Here is a 21,897-nt window from a genome sequence, read left to right on the forward strand (position 1 = left end):
ACGTAGATTTTAAATTCTTTCTGAAACATTAGCATTGAGGTTGGAGAGGGTTTTACCATGCATCATATAAGAGGACCAGACGGGGTTTATCAAGGGCCATAGATCATCTAATAATATTAGAAGGGTTTTGAATGTGACTCAAGTCTGTCATCAGAAAAGAATACCAGGAATAGTAGTCTCATTGGATGCGGAGAAAGCACTCGACCGGGTTGAATGGTCATATCTGTTTTACACACTGGAAAGGTTCGGTGTCAGAGAGGTATTCGCTAGATGAGTCTCAATATTGTACAATGACCCCAAAGCAGCCGTGATTACCAATGGCTTAGGCTCGGATAGCTTCAGTGTGGGTAGGGGCTGCTGTCAGGGTTGTCCTGTCTCACTGTTGTTATTTACGCTAATAATTAAGCCATTAGCGGAAGCTATACGGGCTGATTCTAATATGATAGGTGCAAGGGTTGGAAATCTCTTCAGAAATGTGGGACGACATTTGGGAAAATGCCAGGAAGATCGCTATATGTAATAGAACCCAAGCTACTCAATTAAAGATACTCCATAGGACTCATACAGCGCCAGAACATTTGGCAAAATTTAGGGCAGGAGCATCTCCAATGTGTCCTAAATGTAAAATAGAGGCGGACACTCTCACACACTGCTTATGGACATGAGATAAGATCCGCAAATAATGGGTCAGAGTAGCAAATGCTCCGACAGAAATCTTGGGAGCAGAATTAGGGTGGATCCAGTATCTCTTCTCCTGGGCTTTTCGAACCTGCCCTCCCTGGATGTGCACAGGAGGAAATTATTCTCCATTCTTTCCTTTCGTGCAAGGAAAAATATCTGAGTAAACTGGGGAGCTGAGGGCCGTCCAGGACTTTCGAATTGGTATAGGTTGGTCATGGAATGTATTCCCCTTGACTTCCTTACAAACATGGAGCACCAAAAAATTGAATTATTCTATAAAATATGGCAGCCCTTTCTGAACTATATGGATACAGATATCTCGGCCATTTTGTCAATGGTTTTTATCTCGTTGTGATAGTGGTTCTGGCTGGTCAGGGGACCCTCGGGGGGAGGAATGCCGTACATATAGGGGTTTATTATGACTTGATGTTAATTCGTTCTGAGCATGTACCTCATTATTTAATTATTACGTTATCCTTTTTATCTTTTTAAGTAATGTAAGATATTTTATTATACTTTCTGGTTAGTTATAGGTTAGATTAGTAGTTAGTTGAGTGCTTTTTCTTTTCTTTATTTTTTCTCTTTGTTTGCTACATCTTGGCCATTATTTATTTAATATCTAATTGTATATTAATGTTTGTATTTGTGTGTATTATTTTGTAAGTTTGTAATGATATGTTATATAAAAATTTTTTTCTTTTTCTTCAATAAAAATATCTATCAAAAGTAAAGCTTTCCTTACCACAAGACAGCATGGTGAGGTCAAAGGGCTAAAAATAATGAGGAAGCCAGTCAGGTTTTTGATCTGCTAACTGATCGAACATAGAGGCCTGAACTGTGTCAATATTAGCTTTGGCTTGCCATCACAGGCACTAGATATACTATTCATTTGCAATGGAACTATCATTGTGCTTTCATTGATTGACAGTTCTATAAATAGAAAGTGCCAAAATCCTTGAATAAATAGGATAGCTACTGGTGACTATGTTAGCTCCTGTGCAAGAATACTTTTACATTTTTATACAGAATCACAGTATAGAGCACCTTCCAGATCCATGAGAGAGTCCAAGCCTCGAAGGGCAGAATGGCCTACTCCTGCACCTATTGTCTATTGTCAGAGCAGATATTATCTGCATAGATAACCTTCCTCGACCAGGTTGGAGGTGGGTAATTGTGTACATGTTGCACATGGTTGAAGCAATGGCAGAATCCTGGGATAGCCCATTCATCTGGTTACTTCAGGTACAAGTTTTGTCACCCATCTGGACCCTGACCTCCTGTCAACAAGTAGCAGTTCGATGGCGTCAGTAACACAGGAAGGGAGAACTCTTGATATTTTGAAGAACAGGTCAATATGCCAGCCTATATCATTCACTGCAGGGAGCTCAAGGAAAAATGACCCCATTTTGAGATTTCTTTGAAAGCCATTTATAATGATGGGGGTTAATGTGAGAATCTGATCACGTACTTCATCCTTACCTAAAGCCTTTCCGGTCCATTCTCAGGATGTTTTCTATACTTGGGTTTGATGCACTGTAGAATTATACACTTTACTACCTTAAGGCATGTTGATAGTAGGAATACCAGCCAAGAGTTGGATGATTATTTGGAGTCTTTCCTGGCTTTGGCAGAGCGATGACTTTCAAGATACACCTGGATTTTAGCAGCTTTCCCTCACATGTGACCCCAGTAAAGAACTGGGCCAACTAAAAGAAGTCCCATGGCCAAGGTGGTTTAGGAGCTAAGGGACGATGTTTAAAATTATACTTCTTTACCATGGGATGCATGATTTGATTAACCTTGCGCTGAACAACAGTAAAAGATAGTGAACGAAACATTAACTTCCTATCAGCGATAGTGGAGACTCCAGGTAATAATTCTCTCTGTGACCATAATGCAGCATCAGCTGGACACGAGCTTCTTTCCTGGGCCAGGACAGCCTGTGTGGCATCCTGGAGACCTCAGAACTCATCAGTTGAGTGTTTCCTGGATCAGATCGTCTCTTGTAATCATTGACTCCTGGCGCCCTAGGCCTGGCACCTCCACGATCACCCAACTCACCCTGTGCAGCAGGAAGTGCCCCTGGATGCATGCCCTGCCCCAACCCTCTCCTATGTCCTGTTCCAAGAAAGTCGCACCGTCTTCTGTCTTTGCCTCTTCAGAGTGTACCCCCTTTTTTTGGGCCAAGTTATGAAATGTGCAGCAGCTCCCATCCTGACAATGCAGACAGAGAGAGTACATCTTCAGCAGGCCAGTGGCTTGCTCAGTGAGTGCTGTGCCAAGTTGACAACTATCAATGAAATTTTCTTTTATGGTGATTTTTGTGGTGCTCACACAGTGAGGAGCAGCCATCTCCACAGAGGATAGCCCTTGTCCTTTAGAATCCACTCCCAGAGTCAGTGGGAGAGATGAATGAGCATTGACTAGTGAAGAATGAAAATGTCATGGCACCTTGCAGGAAAGTGTGCACACCCCAGCAGGTTGAAGCAACAGGCCTTTCAGTAGGTGAATCATCCCGCTCCACTAATAGGTCCTTTGATGGCAACATGGGTGCAGTTAATACCACCCTGGACTCTGGGCAATTTGACAATGGTGGCAAAACCCAGCATCTTCTGAGCTTGGGGTCTGAAAACTTGATGCAGTCTCCAGCCTTGGCAAAGATGGCAGCTGTGATTTAGATTCTGGAAGTGTCCTATCAGCTCGGAAAATACTGAATGTAACTCCTCTATTCAGGAAGGTAGCATGGCAGAAAGCAGGAAACTACAGGTTAGTTAGCTTAATGTCTGTCTGAGGGGAAATGCTGGAATCTATTATGAAAGAAGTTATAACAGGGCACTTCGAAAATCTCAATGCAACAAGCATGGTTTTGTAAAAGGGAAATTGTGTTCATCAAATTTATTAGATATTTTTGTGGAAGTATCAAGTATTGAGGATAAAGAAGGACCTATGGATACAGTCATATTGTATTTTCAGAAGAAGGGTAACATATGAGCAGGGATAGAGAAATGGATCAGTGGTGCTGGAAGAGCACAGCAGTTCAGGCAGCATCCAAAATGCAGCGAAATCGACGTTTCAAGCAAAAGCTTTTGCTGCACTTTGGATGCGGCCTGAACTGCTGTGCTCTTCTAGCACCACTGATCCAGAATCTGGTTTCCAGCATCTGCAGTCATTGTTTTTACCAGGGATAGAGAAGTGGTTCGCTAACAAGATACAGCAAAGGCATAAATAGGTCATTTTGGTTTGGCAAGATGTAATAAGTGAGTCCCACTGGAATCAATGTTAGTGCTTTGACAACTTAAAATCCATTTCAATGACTCAGATGATGGGATTGAGGGTATGGTTGCTCGGCTTGCTGATGACAAAGCAGGGAAGTAAGTTGTGAAGAGGATGTGAAAGGAAAGGGCAGTAGCAGGTTAGAAAAGTGAGCAAATGGATTATAATGTGGGAAAGTGTTGATTCATCCACTTTTGCAGGAAGAACAAAGTATTTATTTATTATTTTAGTATTATTTCAATGAAGAGAAATAGCAGACCTATGGTCCAGAGGGATTTGGAGATTCAGATACATGAATCACAAAATGTGAGTGTAGAGGCACAGCAAGGGATTCGGAAGATAAATGGGATGTTGGTATTCATTGCAAGGGGAATGGAACATCTAAGTGGGGAATGCTTTTCTACAGCTATACAGGGCATTAATGATACCATACCTGGAGTACTGTGTACACACTTTTGGTCTTGTCATTTAAGAAAGAATGTAGCTGTGTCAGAAGCAGCTCAGGGAATGTGCACCTGACTGATTCCTGGAATGGGGAAAGGAGGTTATTGATTGAAGAAGGATTGGACAGTGGGGTCCTATATCCATGAGGGATTAAAGACTGAGACACAATCTTATCGAAACACTCAAGTTCCCGATGAAAGTTGGCAGATGAATCCTACAAGGTTGTTTGCTTTTGGAGAAGAACTGGGGGATACAGTTTAAAAATACAAGGTCTCTCACTGAAGACGAGAATTCTTTTCTCTCACGGGTCTGCAAGTCTGTGGAACTCTCACTCTCAGACCGGGGTGGACACAGGGTAATTGAGGTGGAGATGAATTCAAGATGAACAAGTTGGGGCGGGGGGGGGGAAAGGAGGAGGAGGAGGAGAAGGGAGGTGAAAAGTTTTGGGTTAGGCAGGAAAGCAGAGCTGAAGCCACAATCAAGTTAGCCACAGCTAAATGGTGGGTAGGCTCCGGGAGCCAAATGGCCTCTGACTGCTCCTGATTGGTATATTGGTGCATTACCATGGTGACGCAGCAGTTTCCAGCTGACCGTGAGATTTTACAGGGGCCCACAGCCCTGAGATGATCCAGCACAGAAGAAATTCAAGGTGATGGTAACACTGACTGCTGCTGACTGGTTATGGCAGTGAGTGAGGGAAATGTCAGCTCTGCAGTTACAGAAGGTACAGAAAACTATGATTATCTTCCTGGAGAGGAGCAGTCTCCTTGACATCCAGGTAATTCTGCCTCCTCCAGTCGATTCCGTGCCCAGGATAGGAGCTCCTACATCTTTGTCGCCCTCATCTTGCTACTGTACCACCCTGATGCCTGGGTCCCTTTGTCAATGCATGTGCTGCCCTTGCACTACTTTAATGGCTTTTACTGCAGCAGTAGCCATTCCCAGGTACACCTTCCACATCCAACAGGATAGCCAAGCTGGAGCGAGAAAGGGCCTCAGACATCCCGTTTTCCCTCTCCTTTGATAAGAGTGTATGGAATGAGGTCAGCCAACTGGAGCTCACAGAATATGAGTTCCCTGATTGGGGCTGTTAATCTGGTCCAGGGAGTTCTGGCTGACAGGTATAAAGGGAAGTTGCAGACGTACTGACACTCTGATAGCTGACGCAGAATGAGGCAGTACAAGACTGTTCACATGTAAATAAAGGGTGACTTGGTGATGGGGGTACTGACTTCTGTGGATTCATTTCAACGAGCACCTTTGATTCCTCAATCCATGCAGTGAACCTTTTCGGTCTGTTGCAATGCCTCTGACTAACCTTCAGAGTTTCCCTGCCTTCTGAGTCACCTTCATTTCTAGTCACACCTTTCTTCACTGGCCACCAACAAAGAACCCTTGAATTCAGCCTCCACCCACAAGTTTCCATTCGGTGTAGATATTTTTGAAATCAACCTGTTCAGAAAGATGTTATTGCACACCTCTGAGAGGGTGGAACTTGAACCCTGGTCTCCATTATCACTGCACCACAAAGGACCTCATCGACTGACTCTAAAGGCCTTAACAAGGTCAATTGTCCTTATAAGTAATTATTCAGAGGCATTGCCCTTTTCTTGCACTACTGAATGTAGTGGAGAGTGGAAACAGAGGTTGAACACTGTCTACTCTGCTCACAGTAAAAAGTGAGGTCTGCAGATGCTGGAGATCAGAGCTGAAAATGTGTTGCTGGTTAAAGCGCAGCAGGTCAGGCAGCATCCAAGGAACAGGAAATTCAACGTTTCGGGCTAAAGCCCTTCATCAGGAATCCTTGGATGGTTCCTTGGATGCTGCCTGACCTGCTGCGCCTTAACCAGCAACACATTTTCAGCTCTACTCTGCTCACAACCTGCTCTTCCTCTCCCCATCCTGTCGCAATTGCGTCCCATGGTGGGACAGCAATACCTAGCTCCAGGAATCGGCGGCTGGCACTTGGGATTGCAGGCATCACTTTATAATGCAGCAAAAAGGAGCTTGAATGATAAATCTGTCAGAACTGCTGCTGTCCACCAAGCCAGTGAGGATCAGAGCAAAGCAGGGTCTCCATGGGTGGTTCAATCAAGATGGAGGAAAGAGTCACAAAAGAAGTTTACTTTTAATACACAAACATCATGGCTGATATCACCCAGCTTCTAGGATAAAATGTGGACTTATAACTTCAATTCACATAGGATTCATGTTATTTAATGAGTACATGAAAGTTGTTATGCTTGCAGACATGAACAAGCAGCTTCTGAAAATATCTGGAGGCTGGTTACCACATTCATTATGATGCAAACAGTCGTAACCAATAACCTCAGGCCTTTGAATTATGTTCAACAGTCTATTAGCAAGAAGAAATAGTGGGAAGAGCTTCCAAAGAGCTTTGCTGTTTTGTCACACAGTATGCTAGTTAATGAAAACTGAGCTAGCCCCGCCACCCCCCCCCCTGTTGAAATGACACTAATTTTTCCCTCTTCTAAATATAAAGGTTGTAACTGATTCTCAATTGTAATGTGTATAATCAATTAAGGGACTAGACACGTGGAGAGAATAATTAAATAGAAGTGGCTTTTGTTAATTTTCCATTCATCAAATAGTATAGCTGATTTATCAGTGCAAATATGATCAAAGTGGTGTGGTTTTGAGCTGCACTGACCCTGAAGATTCTGGATGTGATTTTGTTTTACCTGCAGAATTAACTGGTAGCTGTTTGTTCTCTCTCTCCCTTCCCCCAGATCCCCATTAAACAAAAACTGACAAACTCTGGAAAATGAAAAAGCACTCAAAACATCATCTAAGTTTTTGAACACTTGTGAAGGCAGTATGAACAACATATAAAATACAAAAGAAAAGCTGGAAATGTTCAGCAGAGTTCTGACAAGCAGTCATCAACTTCAATATCAAGGCTATATTTCTCTGCTGCCAGACTTGCTAAGCATTTCCACATTTTCAGTGTTATTTGTTATTTGACAATCTTGTTCCCACAGTTAAGCCCAAAACCCTCAACTTTACGACTCATTTTCCAAGCTTTCTATCCAAAGCCTCAACTTGGACTGAAATCTACCATAACCTGCATGACTCAAGCTGCTTCCACTCACAAACACCCTCTCAACACTGTTCAATATGAAAATGACCATTTTCTATCACATGGTCACTAGCTCTCTCCATCTTACATTGTTCAGAATCATTCTAAGTGAGTGGGCAAAGCTTGGGAGATGGAATATAATGTTGGGAAATGTGAGGGCATGTACTTTGGCAGGAAGAATAGAGGGGATGAATATTATTTAAATGGTAAAAGACTGAAGAAAGCTACAGAAGAGAGGGAGTTGGGAGTCCTTGTCCATGAATCACAAAAAGCTGGCACCCAAAATTTGGCAGGCAATAGGGACGGCAAATGGATTGTTGGCCTTTATTTCAAAGGGAATGAAGTTTAAAAGTAGGGAGATTTTAAAACTATACAAGGTATTAGTCAGACCACAGCTGAAATAATGTGAAAATCTGGAGTCCATTACCTAAGGAAAGTTATACTGGCATTGGAGGCAGTCCACAGAAAGTTCACCAGTCTGATACAACATGCAGGGTATAGGAACAAGGAGAGGTTGAATCGATTGGGCCTGTACTTGTTGGAATTTAGAAGAATGAGAAACAACCTTATTGAAACATATAAGATTCTTGGAGGATTTGATAGGGTGGAGGCAGAAAGGTTGTTTGCCCTTAGTGGGAGAATCCAGGACAGAGGGCATAATCTCAGAATAAATGGTTATACATTTAGGACACAGATGAGGAGGAATTTCTTATTTCAGAGGGCTATAGTTCTGTGAAATTCTTTACCACAGGGGCTGTAGAAATTGAGTCATTAAGTATATTCAAAACGAAGATGATTAGATTCTTTTAATGAGTAAGGGAAATCAAGGGATATGGAGAAAAGACAAGAAAGTGAAAGAATATCAGATCAGCCATCATCTCATTGAATGGCAGAGCAGGCTGAATGGCCTATACTCAGAATGCTGTACTCATAATGGACTATACAGTCCTGGTCACTGCAGTACAATTATATATACCCTGTTTAAAGAGGAAGAGGGTGAAGGGTACAAAGGATTTTGAGCATGATCTCATTGGAAAAAGATGAGAAGTGATAAGATTGTAATTTTTAGAGTTATAAAGTGACAAGTTAATGCAGGCATAGATGGATGAAAATACAAAACTATTCTGGAGGAATACTTCAATTAGCAGGTAGTCAATCAACAGTCTGGGGGTTACAATTGACCCGAAACTGAACTGGACCAGCCATATAAATACAGTAGCTATAGCAGAAAGTCAGATATTAGAAACCCTACAGCGAGTAACTCACCTCCTAACCCCACAGAGCCTGTCCTCCATCTTCAAGGCACAAATCAGCAGTGTGATGGAATACACACCACTTGCCTGGATGGGTGCAGCTCCAACAAAACTCAACAAGCTTAATACCACCCAGGACAAAGCAGTCCATGTAACTGGCACCACTTTCACAAGTCACCACTATCTAGGAGGACAAGGGCAGATGGTAATGCCATCAGCTGCAAACCATTCCACATCACTCACTATCTTGATTTGAAAATATAATCGGTCTCCCATTAGTGTCACTAGGTCAAGATGCTGGAATTCCCTCCCTAACGGTAAAGTGAATGTGCCTATATCACATGGACTACAGGGGTTCAAGACAATAGCTCACTACCACTTTCTCTCCAGCAATTATAACTGAGCCAGTGACACCCAGAGCCTGTGAATAAATAACAAAATCTTTGGAAAAGGCTGCTTAGGGAAGTAATAGAAGCAGATAATGCAGACTTCTTCAAATGCTATTCTTTATTTAATTTATTCACAAAGTGTGGGTGCTGCTGACCAGGCCAGCACTTATTTCCCAGATAGCAGTGAAGAATCAACCACATCACTGTGGATCTGCAAAGTTAAAAATCACACAACACCAGGTTATAGTCCAACAGGTTTATTGGAACTATTTTGGACTGTAACCTTGTAATGTGTGATTTTTAACTTTGTACACCCGAATTCAAAACCGACATCTCCAAATCATGACTGTGGGTCTGGACTCATACATAGGCTATATCAGATAAGGAGACAAAAAAAACTGCTGGAATTCAAAATTGATAGGTATGAGGCTGGAAGAACACAGCAAGCTAGGCAGCAACAGGAGGTAGAGAAGTTTCAGGTGTAACCCTTCTTCAGGACTGGGAGTGGGTACAGAGGGAACTGCAGATAAAGGGGGTGATGGGGGCAGGGTGGTAAAGACAGATAGAGGGTACAACCTGATTGGTCAATGGGAGGAATGAATCCAGTTGGTGACTGGGAGTAGTGGAAGGGAGGTTATTTGAAATTGGAGAACTCAATGTTGTCTTACTTCCAGATTTTTACTGAACTCAAATTCCACCATTTGCTATGGCAGGATTCAAAGCCAGATCAATATCTGGGTCTCTGGATTAACAGTCTAGTGATAATACCACTAGGCCATCACCTCCCCTGAATTACAGCATTTAAAAGGCATCCGGATAGGTATATGAATAGGAAGGGTTGACAGGGATATGGGGCAGGTGCTGACAAATGGGACTAGATTAGGTTGGGATAACTGCTCAGCATGGACAAGTTGGACCGAAGGATCTTTTTCAGTGCTGTACATCTCTATGACTCTGAACAGACATTAACGAACCAGATGAGTTTTTACAACAATCAACAATCAGCTTCATGTTTGTGGGTGGCACAGTGGTTAGCACTGCTGTCTCACAACACCAGAGACCCGGGTTCAATTCCCACTTCAGGTAACTGTCTGTGTGGAGTTTGCACATTCTCCCCGTGTTTGCATGGGTTTCTTCCGGGTGCTCTGGCTTCTTCCCATAGTCCAAAAATGTGCAGGTTAGGTGAATTGGCCATGCTAAATTGCCCGTACTGTTAGGTGTAGGGGAATGGGTCTGGTCTGATTGGGTTGCACTTCGGAGGGTCACTGTGGGCTTGTTGGGCTGAAAGGCCTGTTTCCACACTGTAAGTAATCTAAACTAATTGGACTCTTAACTCCAGAGTTTTATTAAGTTCAAATTCTACCATCTACCATGGTGGGATTCAGAAGTGGATGCCCAGAACATTACCTGGATGTGTGGATTAATAGTCTAGCGATAACATCATGAGGCCATTCCCTCCCATAAATGCCAATAAAGTAAGAATCAAAAAAAACTTTTGGGATAAAATAAGGATGGATGGAAAAGAGTGAAACCGAAAGACAGAAGAAGGGAGACTGACAAGGCAGGGCAGAAAGAGAGAGAGAGAGAGAGAGAATGGGTAAAGGAGGCTGCAAGGGTAAAGAGACAGAAGCGAGGGATGCTGCAAGTTCAGTGCAGGACAGTGGGAGGCTTCAAGTGTACTGATAATGAAAGGGAGGCCACACATAAGAGAGAACCTTTTAAAATCTGTCAACAAAGGAACAATTTGCTAACTAGGAGCAAAAAAAAAACTTGAAATCCCTGAGGAAAGAATTCCTTGCCAATAAATGTGGATGTTTAAATTGTTCTCTCTGCTAAGTGAACTCTGACAAATGTAGTAAGTTTCGGAAGGAATGGGGGATTTTGAACTTTTGTTTTCAAGCTTTCTTATCAACGGTAGTTTTTCTCATTTATTTTCATTGTGGGTGCACAGACAGACTGTGATGTTAGTTAACAATATTGTTGTATAAAAATAATGCCAAGTTTGGTGGACAGTGAGCTCAATGGACCTTAAACTTTGTTTATCCAGCAAACGCTGTGCAGAAACTGAATACAGCTTAGAGTCAAAGTCATAGGGATGTACAGCACAGAAAGAGAGCCTTTGGTCCAACTCGTCCATGTTGACCCAAATATCCTATATTAATATAGTTCCATTTGCCAGCAATTGACCCATATCCCTCTAAGCCCTTTTATTCATGTACCCATCCGGATGCCTCTTAAATGTTGTAATTGTACCAGCCTCTACCACTTCCTCTGGCAGTTCATTCGACTCATGCATTACCCTCGCCACCCCTCAGGTCCTCTATAAATAGTTCCCTTCTCACTTTAAACTTAGGGTGACATGGTGGCTCAGTGGTTAGCACTGTTGCCTCACAGCACTAGGGTCCCAGGTTTGATTCCAGCCTCGGGCAACTGTCTATGTGGAGTTTGCCCATTCTCCCTGTGTCTGCGTGGGTTTCTTCTGGGTGCTCCGGTTTCCTCCCACAGTCCAAAGATGTGCAGGTCAGGTGAATTGGTCATGCCAAATTGTCCATAGAGTTAGGTGCATTAGTCAGAGGGAAATGGGTCTGGGTGGATTACTCTTTGGAGGTTGGTGTGGACTTGTTGGGCCAAAGGGCCTGCTTTCACACTGTAGGGAATCTAATCTTATGCCTTCTAGTTTTGGACTCTCCCAACCAGGGAAAAGAACTTGGCTATTTACCCTATCCATACCCTTCATGATTTTACAAACCTTTATAAAGTCACCTCTCAGCCTCCAAAGCTCCAGGAAAAATAGACCCAGCCTATTCAGCCTCTCCCTATAGCTCAAACCCTCCAACCCTGGCAACATCCTTGTAAATTTTTTCTGAACCTGTTCAAGATTCACAACACTTTTCCTAAAGCAGGAAGGCCAGAACTGAACGCAGTGTTCCAACAATGGCCTAACCAATGTCCTGTACTGCTGCACAACCTCCCATCTCCTATACTCAATGCACTCACCAGTAGAAGCAAGCATTCCAAATGAATCCTTTCTACCTGGGAATCCACTTCCACGGAACAATGAATCTGCACTTCAAGGCCTCTTTGTTCAGCAATATTCCCTAGGATTTTGCCATTAAGTGTACAAGTCCTGCCCTGATTTGCCTTTCCAAAATGCAGCATCTCACATTTATCTAAATTAAATCTGATCTGCCACTCCTCTGCCCATCGGCCCATCTGATCAAGGTGCCATTATACTGAGATAATGTTCTTCATTGTCCACTACACCATCTATTTTGGTGCCATCTGCAAACTTACTAACTAAACCTCCCATACTCACATTCAAATCATTTATATAAATGACAAAAAGCAGTGGACCCAGCACCAATCCTTGTGGCACTGGTCATAGGCCTCCAGTCTGAAAAGCAACCCTCCACCGCCACCATCAGCTTCTATGTCCAAGCCAGTTCTGTATCCAAATGGCTAGTTTTTCCCGGATTCCATACGATCAAAGTTTGTTAACCAGTCTAATATGCATACCTAGACAAAACACCTTACCGGAATGTGTATCTGGGACAGTTCCTTGCATGAATCTGTCTATAGCTATTATTTACTTGTAAAGATATTTTGAATCATCCATTAAATCAAATAAACATATCCAAATTTCATCAGAATATCAAAATATTCAGCAAAAAAGATATTCTTACTTGCAGTACTGACTGTACAAAAAGCAGAGTCACTCGATTAATCATAGCCTCTTCTGCTACTAAGGGGACTGAACAAATTATAGCTCTCCTTCTTTCAAACTTGAAGAGGAGCCTTTTTGAGAGGGTCTGGAGTGCAACTGGAATCTCATCAAATTATGCAAACCTATTTACTCAATCTAACTAAAGCCTAGAGATAAATGACACAAACAGACACAATCTCAAAATCTTTAACAACCGCTACTGTTCAGAGAAGCAGTCATCAAAAAATAAACAAAGTCAGTTAAATTTTGAGTGTTGGAAAGTAAGCCTTCAATTCAATAGAAAGAATAGTCAATTCACACTTTTCCCATGAAATAGGTTAGAGCAAGTCATAGTGCCAACCTTGTCAGAGTAATAACAGTCAAAGGAACACATACAGTTACAATTTATACATGGCCCAAATGCCCAGAGGCATGTTAAAATGAGCAAAGACTTGTATTATACATTTGATATTTTAAAAGGAGAAAACTGAATTTCCATGAGCATTGTCTTTCTTTCTCCTGGTTTGCCTATGCCACAGATAACTCACTAACATCATTCTCAGGCCAACAGGTATTAAATCAGAGGTGTACTTCTACCTCTCCCTGGCCTTTCCTGTTGGTAAGTAGCTTACAGCTCTCCAATGTATGTAATAACACTGATGAGGTTGGCAGCTCCGCTTAGAAAATCAGCATGCTTCAGGCCAACAGAGCAACTTACATCTTACTAATGAGCTGGATTCAAACCAATGCCCCAGAGGGGAACAGTAACATTGCTCAGTCTATTGACTTTTTAATTTGCAGATTTTCAAAACCAATGGTGAAAGTGAAGGGTACAGAAAAATCAACAGTCTTTTAGCACTGGAAAAGTGAAGTCTTGTAAAGAGGAAAGGAAGGTTTTGCAAGTATCAAACACCATGAGTTTAGTCATTTAGTTTTTCCGCAAAATCTTTATTCAGAATGATTAAATGGATGTAATTATTTGACAATCGCTGTCTTGGTCAGTGGTCATTAAGCATCTGCTCTTTTGCAACATCAGAAAATACAGAATAGACAGCTTCAGAATAACATCTAATAAAATCTTCCAGTGACTGTAAAGTTATTTGCGTGTTGAATACATCTTCAGCTTTAGAAGTAGCAGAATAGTCACTACATGAAGCAATTAACTAAAAATACGACTTACCTGTACCCGAGGAAAATCCAGGACAATTAAAATTGTAATTCTTTATCTCACTGTACCATCTTTCAGACACCTCCTTACCTATAGGAAGGAATAAAGAAGAATGTTTCATTCTGTTTCAGTTACCTTTTATTGAGAAAGGACATTTGGAGAACAGTGAGAGAATTAAAGAACAGTGCTACTTACCACAATACACAAAGTCACATATCATAGGAATATCTGCTTAAAATTAGCTTACACTGGTATATTCGGTTCCTTTTTAATTTGCATGAATGGACACAAGAACAGCTAACCCATTCGTTTTTGCAGGACTGTGTTTTTCAAGGTTTGTGGTTAATTGTTCATAATTAAAGCAGAAAAAAAGCCACAGTCACCCTATTTGAATGTGCAGGTCCTGAACCTAAAATATTATGTTCACTCCCAAGTCACGCAGCAGCAGGACTCCCAGCCTTAAGCACCTGTGTTAAAAGAAACTCATTATAACAGCAGGGTCTTCAATCCACGGAGAGAGGAGGGCTACACACAGGTACGAAAATGGAGTTAGCCTCACCACTGCTAGTTGCAAACCAGAGGCTTGTCATGGCAGACTATTTAAAAAGTCTACTTTTGTTCTTTGGGTCTTCATCCCAGCTGCTCTGTCAAATATTAGGCCCTCTTATCCAAACAACCCCTGAACCTACCCCCTCCACCCATGTCCAAGGTAGCGTATGCTCCATATCCACCTGATGGTCCTTCACAGATGCCATGCCAAGACACAACCCCCTGCCAATTCGCAATGGCCTCCATTCCAACTCATGTCCCAACGCCTATCCCATGAAAATATAATCCTAGATCATGTCAGCCCACCTAACACCCTTTCCCTGGACATATTCCATGCCAAGTCACCTAGTGTTCACCATAGGCAGACTTGAAATTAAATAAAGTTCTAAGTATTTATTACAGCCTATATTTTATTTTAAAAGTGCTCTTGTTCATGAAAGTTCATTCAAATCATTTAACCTCTTGGGTATTCCTTATAAAAACAAACAGACTTTCAGTGATAACCCCACAAAGACAGGAAATTCTTTAATAACTTCTTCGAGCTACCAAGCTGTGAAATCAGGACCCCGATCAGATAAGCAGTTTGTGTAAAAAACATGTTGACATAATGATAGCCATTGGCGTATGGTCAACAGTCACTACTATTGTAATTGCTACAAGACTTTTATTAACTCTCACTAACTAGATGTCATTTTTCTTATTTTAAAGGGCTAGAGTTTTAAGTCACTTTATAGCTAGATAGTTCAACTTACCTTATCTGCTTTTCAAGAATTTTTATAAATGCACTAAAACGTGTGAAATCCACACTATAAGCTGAAGCACTTTCTACATCAAAAAATGGACTGAATTGAAATGGATAATTATGTTCAGGTTGCTCCCCACCAACCCCCTGAATTGTTTAAGCCCACCCCCTTTCTCCTACACATGAAAAGGGTTCTGCTAGACTGGGTGGTGAGACTATAGGACCTGTAGTTGATCCACTGCTTTGAACTCTGCAGAGTCTCCATAATTGAACAGAAGTCCAGGCTGCCAACTGTGTTTCTCACTCCACAGATGCTGGCAGACTTCTGCTTTTCCTTGAGATATGTTGGTTTGGTTTTACCATCAATGACGAGAGGAAACAGACAGAGGTTTACTCAGCAATATTTTCATGCTCTGTTGAACGCCTTTCACCTTTCCTAGCTACTGTCACTTTTGAAGCAACGTCACTGAACTCAAACCTTAAATCTGATTTCTGTCCACATATGCTGCTAGACCTGCTGAGTTTTTCCAGTAATTTCTATTTTTGGGTTACTAATGTCTTTTAGGGAAGGAAATCTCCCAACTTTGCCTGGTCTGGCCTACATGTCACTCCAGCCCACAGCAATGGACAATTAGCGACAGGCAATAAATACTGGCTTTGCCCTGCCATCCCCCAATGCTACAAGCCATGAATAAATAAAATAAGATTCTCACTGAGTTTAGCTGAAACAATGCAAGAGATCAAAAAGGTGCAGAGGTGAATTGACAAATCTCATGGAAGTCAGGAACTAACCATACAAACCAATTCACATGGTAATAACAAATTTTGAATTATGTAAACTGATTGTGTTTTTTAAACAACACAGCAACATTCGAAGATTTGACAATATCAGTCTATCCAACCTTGAGAAATCATTAACAATTGGTAGTAATATTGGTTTAGTTTTTTGTGTGTACTAACAAAAAGCAAGTGAATGTGTTTCTTGGATGAAAGTGACAGCGATATGGCACTACGTACTGTTAATAGGCAGGGATCAGGAACTCAACATATGGAAGATTTCAAGTGCAAATTCACATTCTACTATTCCATGGAATAACACAATAGAATAGAGGTCCTTCAGCTCAGTGAGTCTGTACCGCAAAAAAATACCACCACCGATACCAGTCACATGTACCCACACTAGGCCCGGGGCCTTTAATGTTATGACACTTCAAGTGGTCATCGAAGTACTTTTTAAATGTTATGGAGCTCCCTGCCTCAACTATCCTCCCATGCAGTGCATTCCAGAATGCTAACAACAACTTGTGTTTCTGTAGTGCCATTAATTGATTAGATTCCCTACAATATGGAAACAGGCCATTTGGCCCAACAAGCCCACACCAAACCTCCCAAAGAGTAACCCACCCAGACATTCCCCTACCCTATATTTACCCCTAACTAATGCACCTAACACTATGGGCAATTTAGCAAGATCAATTCACCTGACCTGCACATCTTTGGATTGTGGGAGGAAACCAGAGCACCCAGAGGAAACACATGCAGACATGGGGAGAACGTGCAAACTCCACACAGACAGGAATTGAACTGACGCAGGAATTGAACTTGGGTCCCTGGTGTTGTGAGGCAGCAGTGCTAGTCAGTGAGCCACCATGCCACCCACAATTAGCTGGCCAAAAGAAGCACTTCCCAGTAGAAAACTCAAGTAACATTCAACAACAAGGCATGTTAGAAGATATTCAGCCAGATAATTAAAACCTAGACAAATAGTTTTAGGAGAGGAGCATCTTAATGGAAAAGATGTGAAGAGAATTAGGAGAGGATTCCAGACCATAGGGGTCACTGAGGGAATGGTGGATTAATGATGGGGGAATCAAAATAAGCAATGCACAAGACACCAGATTTGGAGAAGCAGAGAGGATTGCAGGGAAGGAGGAGAGGGGCAAGGCCTTAAATGAATTTGAAATCATAGATGAGAATTTTAACACTGGAGCACTGCCAGACTGGATGGCAATGCAGGTCACGATGACCGGTGAACAGGACTTGGTGGGATTCGTAACGTGGGCAGAGCAGAGTTTTAGATAAGCTTATGTTTCTGTCTGATGTGGAGGTGTTGGTGTTGGACTTGGGTGGACAAAGTCAGAAGTTACAGGACACCTGGCTATAGTCCAACAAGCGCATTTGAAATCACAAACAAGCGCTGCTCCTTCATCAGATGAAGTGACCTGATGAAGGAGCAGCACTTGAAAACTTGTAGTTTCAAATTAAACTGCTGGGACTATAACCTGGTGTCATGTAACTTCTGACTGTGTTTGCATAGGGTGGAGAATGGGAAGCTGGCCATGACTGCACTGGAATAATTAAATCTAAAAGGAAACAAAAGCAAGGACCAGGTTTTCTGCAGCCAACCATCCACGGCAAAAAACACCAAGTAACGCTATCAAGGTGGGAATTGCTGATCCTAATGATGGCACAGACATGTGGTCAGAAGCTCAACTCTGAGTCAAATGTAATACCGAGCTAGTGAATGGTGTACTTCAGCCTCAGTCACCAACTCCATCCTTCTCCCTGGCAACTGCCAAAGAATTAAAGTTTGTGGTGGGTGCAAAGGTGGTGCTTCCAGTTTTCACAATATTTTGGTGTACAATGAAATTTCTGCTCATTCAATGTTGAATAGAAACAAACAAAAGAGATGAGCTGCCAGAGGAAGTGGTGGAGGCTGGTACAATTGTAACATTTAAAAGGCATATGAATAGGATGGGTTTGGAGGGATATGGGCCGGGTGCTGGCAGGTGGGACTAGATTGGGTTGGGATATCTGGTCTGCATGGACGGGTTGGACCGAAGGGTCTGTTTCAATGCTGTACATCTCTATGACTCGAGAGAGGTGCTGGTGAGGTAGAGCTGGAACATGACAGGGGCAGAATTTCCCTCTCTCTCAGGTGGATTTAACAGTAGTGAGCAAAATGACTTAAACTGGGCAAAAGTCAACAAACCAGATTATCAATGAGAAAGTCTCTCCTGATTAAGTCCTCATGCCTTAGATAGCAAGTTCAGAATCTCACCATTGCCTGATGGGAAGTTTATACCTATGAATTTTATTCTTGTTTTTTAATTCATTCGAATGTAGGCTTTGTGGAATGTAGGCTGGCCAGCATTTATAGCCCATCCTTAGGTGCACATGAGAAGGTGGCGGTAATGAGCTGCCTTCTTGAACTGCTGCAGTCCATCTGCTTTGGGTTGACCCACAACGCTGTGAGGGAGGGAATTCCAGGATTTTGACCCAGTGACAGTGAAGGAACGGCGATATACTTCCAAGTCAGGATGGTGACTGGCTTGGAGGGGAACTTGAACATGGTGGTGTTCCCATATATCTATTAATTCGACTCGATGCGTTTCTCCTACATAATCAAGAAACTCCAAGTTGCAAAGGCTCAAATAGTAGAACAGACAAGGTACCTGGTGACTTGTCTTGTCAGCATCCACTGAAGCTCATGGGTTAACTATTGATCTTCTCCTTACACAAAGTTACTTATCCTTCACAAGGTGTCTCCATGGTCAAAGTCTGTGCTCTCCCTAGTCTCTACATCCATGCAAATCAACATCAGCAAAGCACCAGCCTCATAATATCATCATGCTTACTCTCAGTCCAATTCGTCCGCAACTAAAGGTATTTAAACATGGACCTTAGAGCTGAGAGTAAGCAAGGACTTACTTGCTTGTGGCAGCTCAATTTGCACAGAGGGACAGCCAGGCACCTTCTGTTCTGCACACAGGTTTTAGCACAGACATGGAGTCAGACAGCCTATGTGTCTTAGCCTGGTTTTTGGCACAACAATTCTTTTGCACTGAGTTAGAGACAGGCAGACTGTGTCTTAGCCTTCCTTTTAGTGCAAATGGAAAAGCAGGAAGCTTTTGAAAGTCACTGAGGAGTAAATGTATCAAACAGAGACAGGGTTGACAGATCATGGCTAAATGGCCTATTTCACAGTGGAGACTGCACTAACCGAAGCTGCTATCCCTGTCCAAGCTGCTGTCCAGGGTCTAGTGGAGTAACCTCTTATTGTGGTCATTCAGGAAGAAGATTGATTTTTTCTGCATTACACCAGTAACTCCAGATCCTTTTACGCATGGAGGGAAAACAGCTTATTGTCTTTTCTTGGGGTGGGCACCGTAGTTCAACAGACAGTGCTTGAAGAGCTGTCCAGCTGGACTTTAAATATGATGCAAAAGCCTTGGAAGATGGAAGCATCCTCAGTCCTTTGCTTGTTCCACAATTCACCAAGCAATGTGTCCAAAATCTCACTCACAACAAGCTGAGAAACATGCGACTGTGCAAAATAACTCAGGCCAAACTATGGCAGAAACGACACAATGAAATATCAGAACTTCAAATTGGAAAATCCTCCCAATAATGTTTACAGATGTCACTTAAGGACAGAATGGAGATTAGAAATAAGAGGGAGTCACCAATAAGTCTTTTCTGGGTTTGGTGGGGGGGGGGGGGGAGCAACCGTGCTAACAGTGTGGAAGGGGGTAGAGAAACAATTGCAAGTAATACTGTGCCTATGACTGACTAAATGAAGAATCAATGTGCAGGGAGAGTATTGGTGTAACATCAGACAGAGTAGTCATTCATAATAAATGCTGCAGCCAAGTTGAGAAGAATGTGAAGAGTTAATTCACAATTGCCATAGTCACAAAGACTTTGGTTGGGGATGTTTCAATGCTGTGGCAGAAAGCTGGTCAGATGGCCGCAAACAGGAAGTTGGTGTATACATGGGCACATTTTGGGGGTAGCAATGCATTCAAATTATGCAGAGTTTATTGTGGACAATTTATGAAATATCACCTTATGTTAGTCAGCCATATGAACACACTGGCGAGGAGAACAGTTCAGAATTTAGGAATTCTGTCAGAAGGAGCCTCCTGACTACCCAAAGCCTGTTCACCAGCAGCAAGGCACAAGTCAGGATTGTACTGGAATACACTCCACTTGCTTAGATGGGTGCAGCTCCAACGACACTCAAGCAGCTCTACACCATCTGGGGCAAAGCAACCCGCTTCTTTGGCAGCACAATTATGACCTTCACCATTCACTCCCTCCACCACTGATGCACAATAACAGCAATCTCTACTGTCCATACGGATGATGTGCAGGTGCTGGTGTTGGACTGGGGTGGACAAAGCTAAAAAACACACAATGCCAGGTTATAGTCCAACAGGTTTATTTGGAAGCACTAGCTTTCAGAGCACTGTTCCTTCATTAGATGGTTCCCTGATGAAGAAGCAGCACTTCGAAAGCTAGTGTTTCCAAATAAACCCTTTGGACTATAACCTGGTGTATGTGATTTTTAACTTTATCCATATGGAGGCATGGTGGCTCATTGGTTAGCACCGCTGCCTCACAGTGCCAGGGACCTGCGTTTCCACCCTCCAGCAACCGTTTGCAGGAGTTTGCATGTTCTCCCCGTGTCTGCATGGGTTTCTGCCAGGTGCTCCAGTTTCCTCCCACACTTCTAGGATTGTGCATGTTTGGTGGGTTGGCCATACTAAATTACCCATAAACTTTCAAGGATGTGTAGGCTGGGTGCATTAGCCATGAAAAATACAGATTTACAGGGGGATGGGTCTGGGTGGGACGCTCGCTGGAGGGTCACCTGTTTGGTTGAATAGCCTGTTTCCACATTGTGGGGATCCAGAAGGACAAGAGCAACATGGGAACACCACCACCTACAAGTTCCCCTCCAAGCCTCCCGCCATCCTAACTTGGAAATATATCACTGTTCCTTCACTATCGCAGGATTGAAATCCTGGAATTCCCTCCCGAACAGTACTGTGGGTCAACCTATAGCTGGTGGACTACAGTAACCCCCCACCCCCCCCCCCCCCCCCCCACTACCTTTTCAAAGGCAATTAGGGATAGGCAATAAATGCTGGCCCAGTGAACAACACCCACAAAAGAATGTTCACCACCACCACCACCTTCCCCAAGACAATCAGGGATGGGCAACAGATGCTGGCCTGGTCGGCAAAGTCCACATCCAACGTGAATAAAAAAAAACCTGCGGGCTGACTGACGGAAACATGGTAAAGATCTGTTAGATTCACCTGCCACTTCAGTCGTCTCCCAATGTGCAGCTTTCACCTCGTGGGAAAACCACCCCCCAAATGACCAGACACATCTATACAGTGAACAGGCCTCATCTGTGAAGTATGGTCTCACCGGGTTGGTCATACGATGCCCAGGCGAGGTTCTCTCCACACTGTTCGCGGCTGGATTCAGGGCTGTGTTTGAGGACCCGAGTGCTGGCCAGAACCTCCGCGTATCTGCACAGCGACACCGACAGAGACAGACAAAGACAGAGAGAGACAGAGAGTCAATGAGAGCAGGCAGCATCCAAAACCCAAAATCTCCAGGCAAGAAGAAGGAGCTTACTGTTTGGCATCTTTACAGAGTTTGCTGCAAAGTTGCAATCCCGGAACACCATGTTTCTTCCTATAATCGTTGTGAGTTTTTAAAACTTCACGGGAAAACTCCTTGGAAGCTGAAATAATACATGCAACAAATCACCATTACAGAATAAACACCAAGGGGG

At 42.8% G+C, this 21,897-nt stretch overlaps 1 protein-coding gene across 1 annotated transcript in view; it reads right to left on the reverse strand.

Annotated features, from left to right (window-relative positions):
- glipr2l (GLI pathogenesis-related 2, like) overlaps positions 1–21,897 on the reverse strand; it is a 61,163-nt gene that overhangs the window by 39,064 nt on the left and 202 nt on the right. The window contains exons 2-4 of the mRNA XM_060825477.1: positions 21,738–21,846; positions 21,525–21,628; positions 14,024–14,101 (exon numbers count right to left, since the gene is read on the reverse strand). Of these exons, the coding sequence (XP_060681460.1) occupies positions 14,024–14,101; positions 21,525–21,628; positions 21,738–21,846 (291 nt within the window). The remainder of the gene's footprint in view (positions 1–14,023; positions 14,102–21,524; positions 21,629–21,737; positions 21,847–21,897) is intronic.

Source organism: Hemiscyllium ocellatum, chromosome 5, assembly GCF_020745735.1.
Source record: "Hemiscyllium ocellatum isolate sHemOce1 chromosome 5, sHemOce1.pat.X.cur, whole genome shotgun sequence".
In the NCBI taxonomy this organism is placed as follows: Eukaryota; Metazoa; Chordata; class Chondrichthyes; order Orectolobiformes; family Hemiscylliidae; genus Hemiscyllium; species Hemiscyllium ocellatum.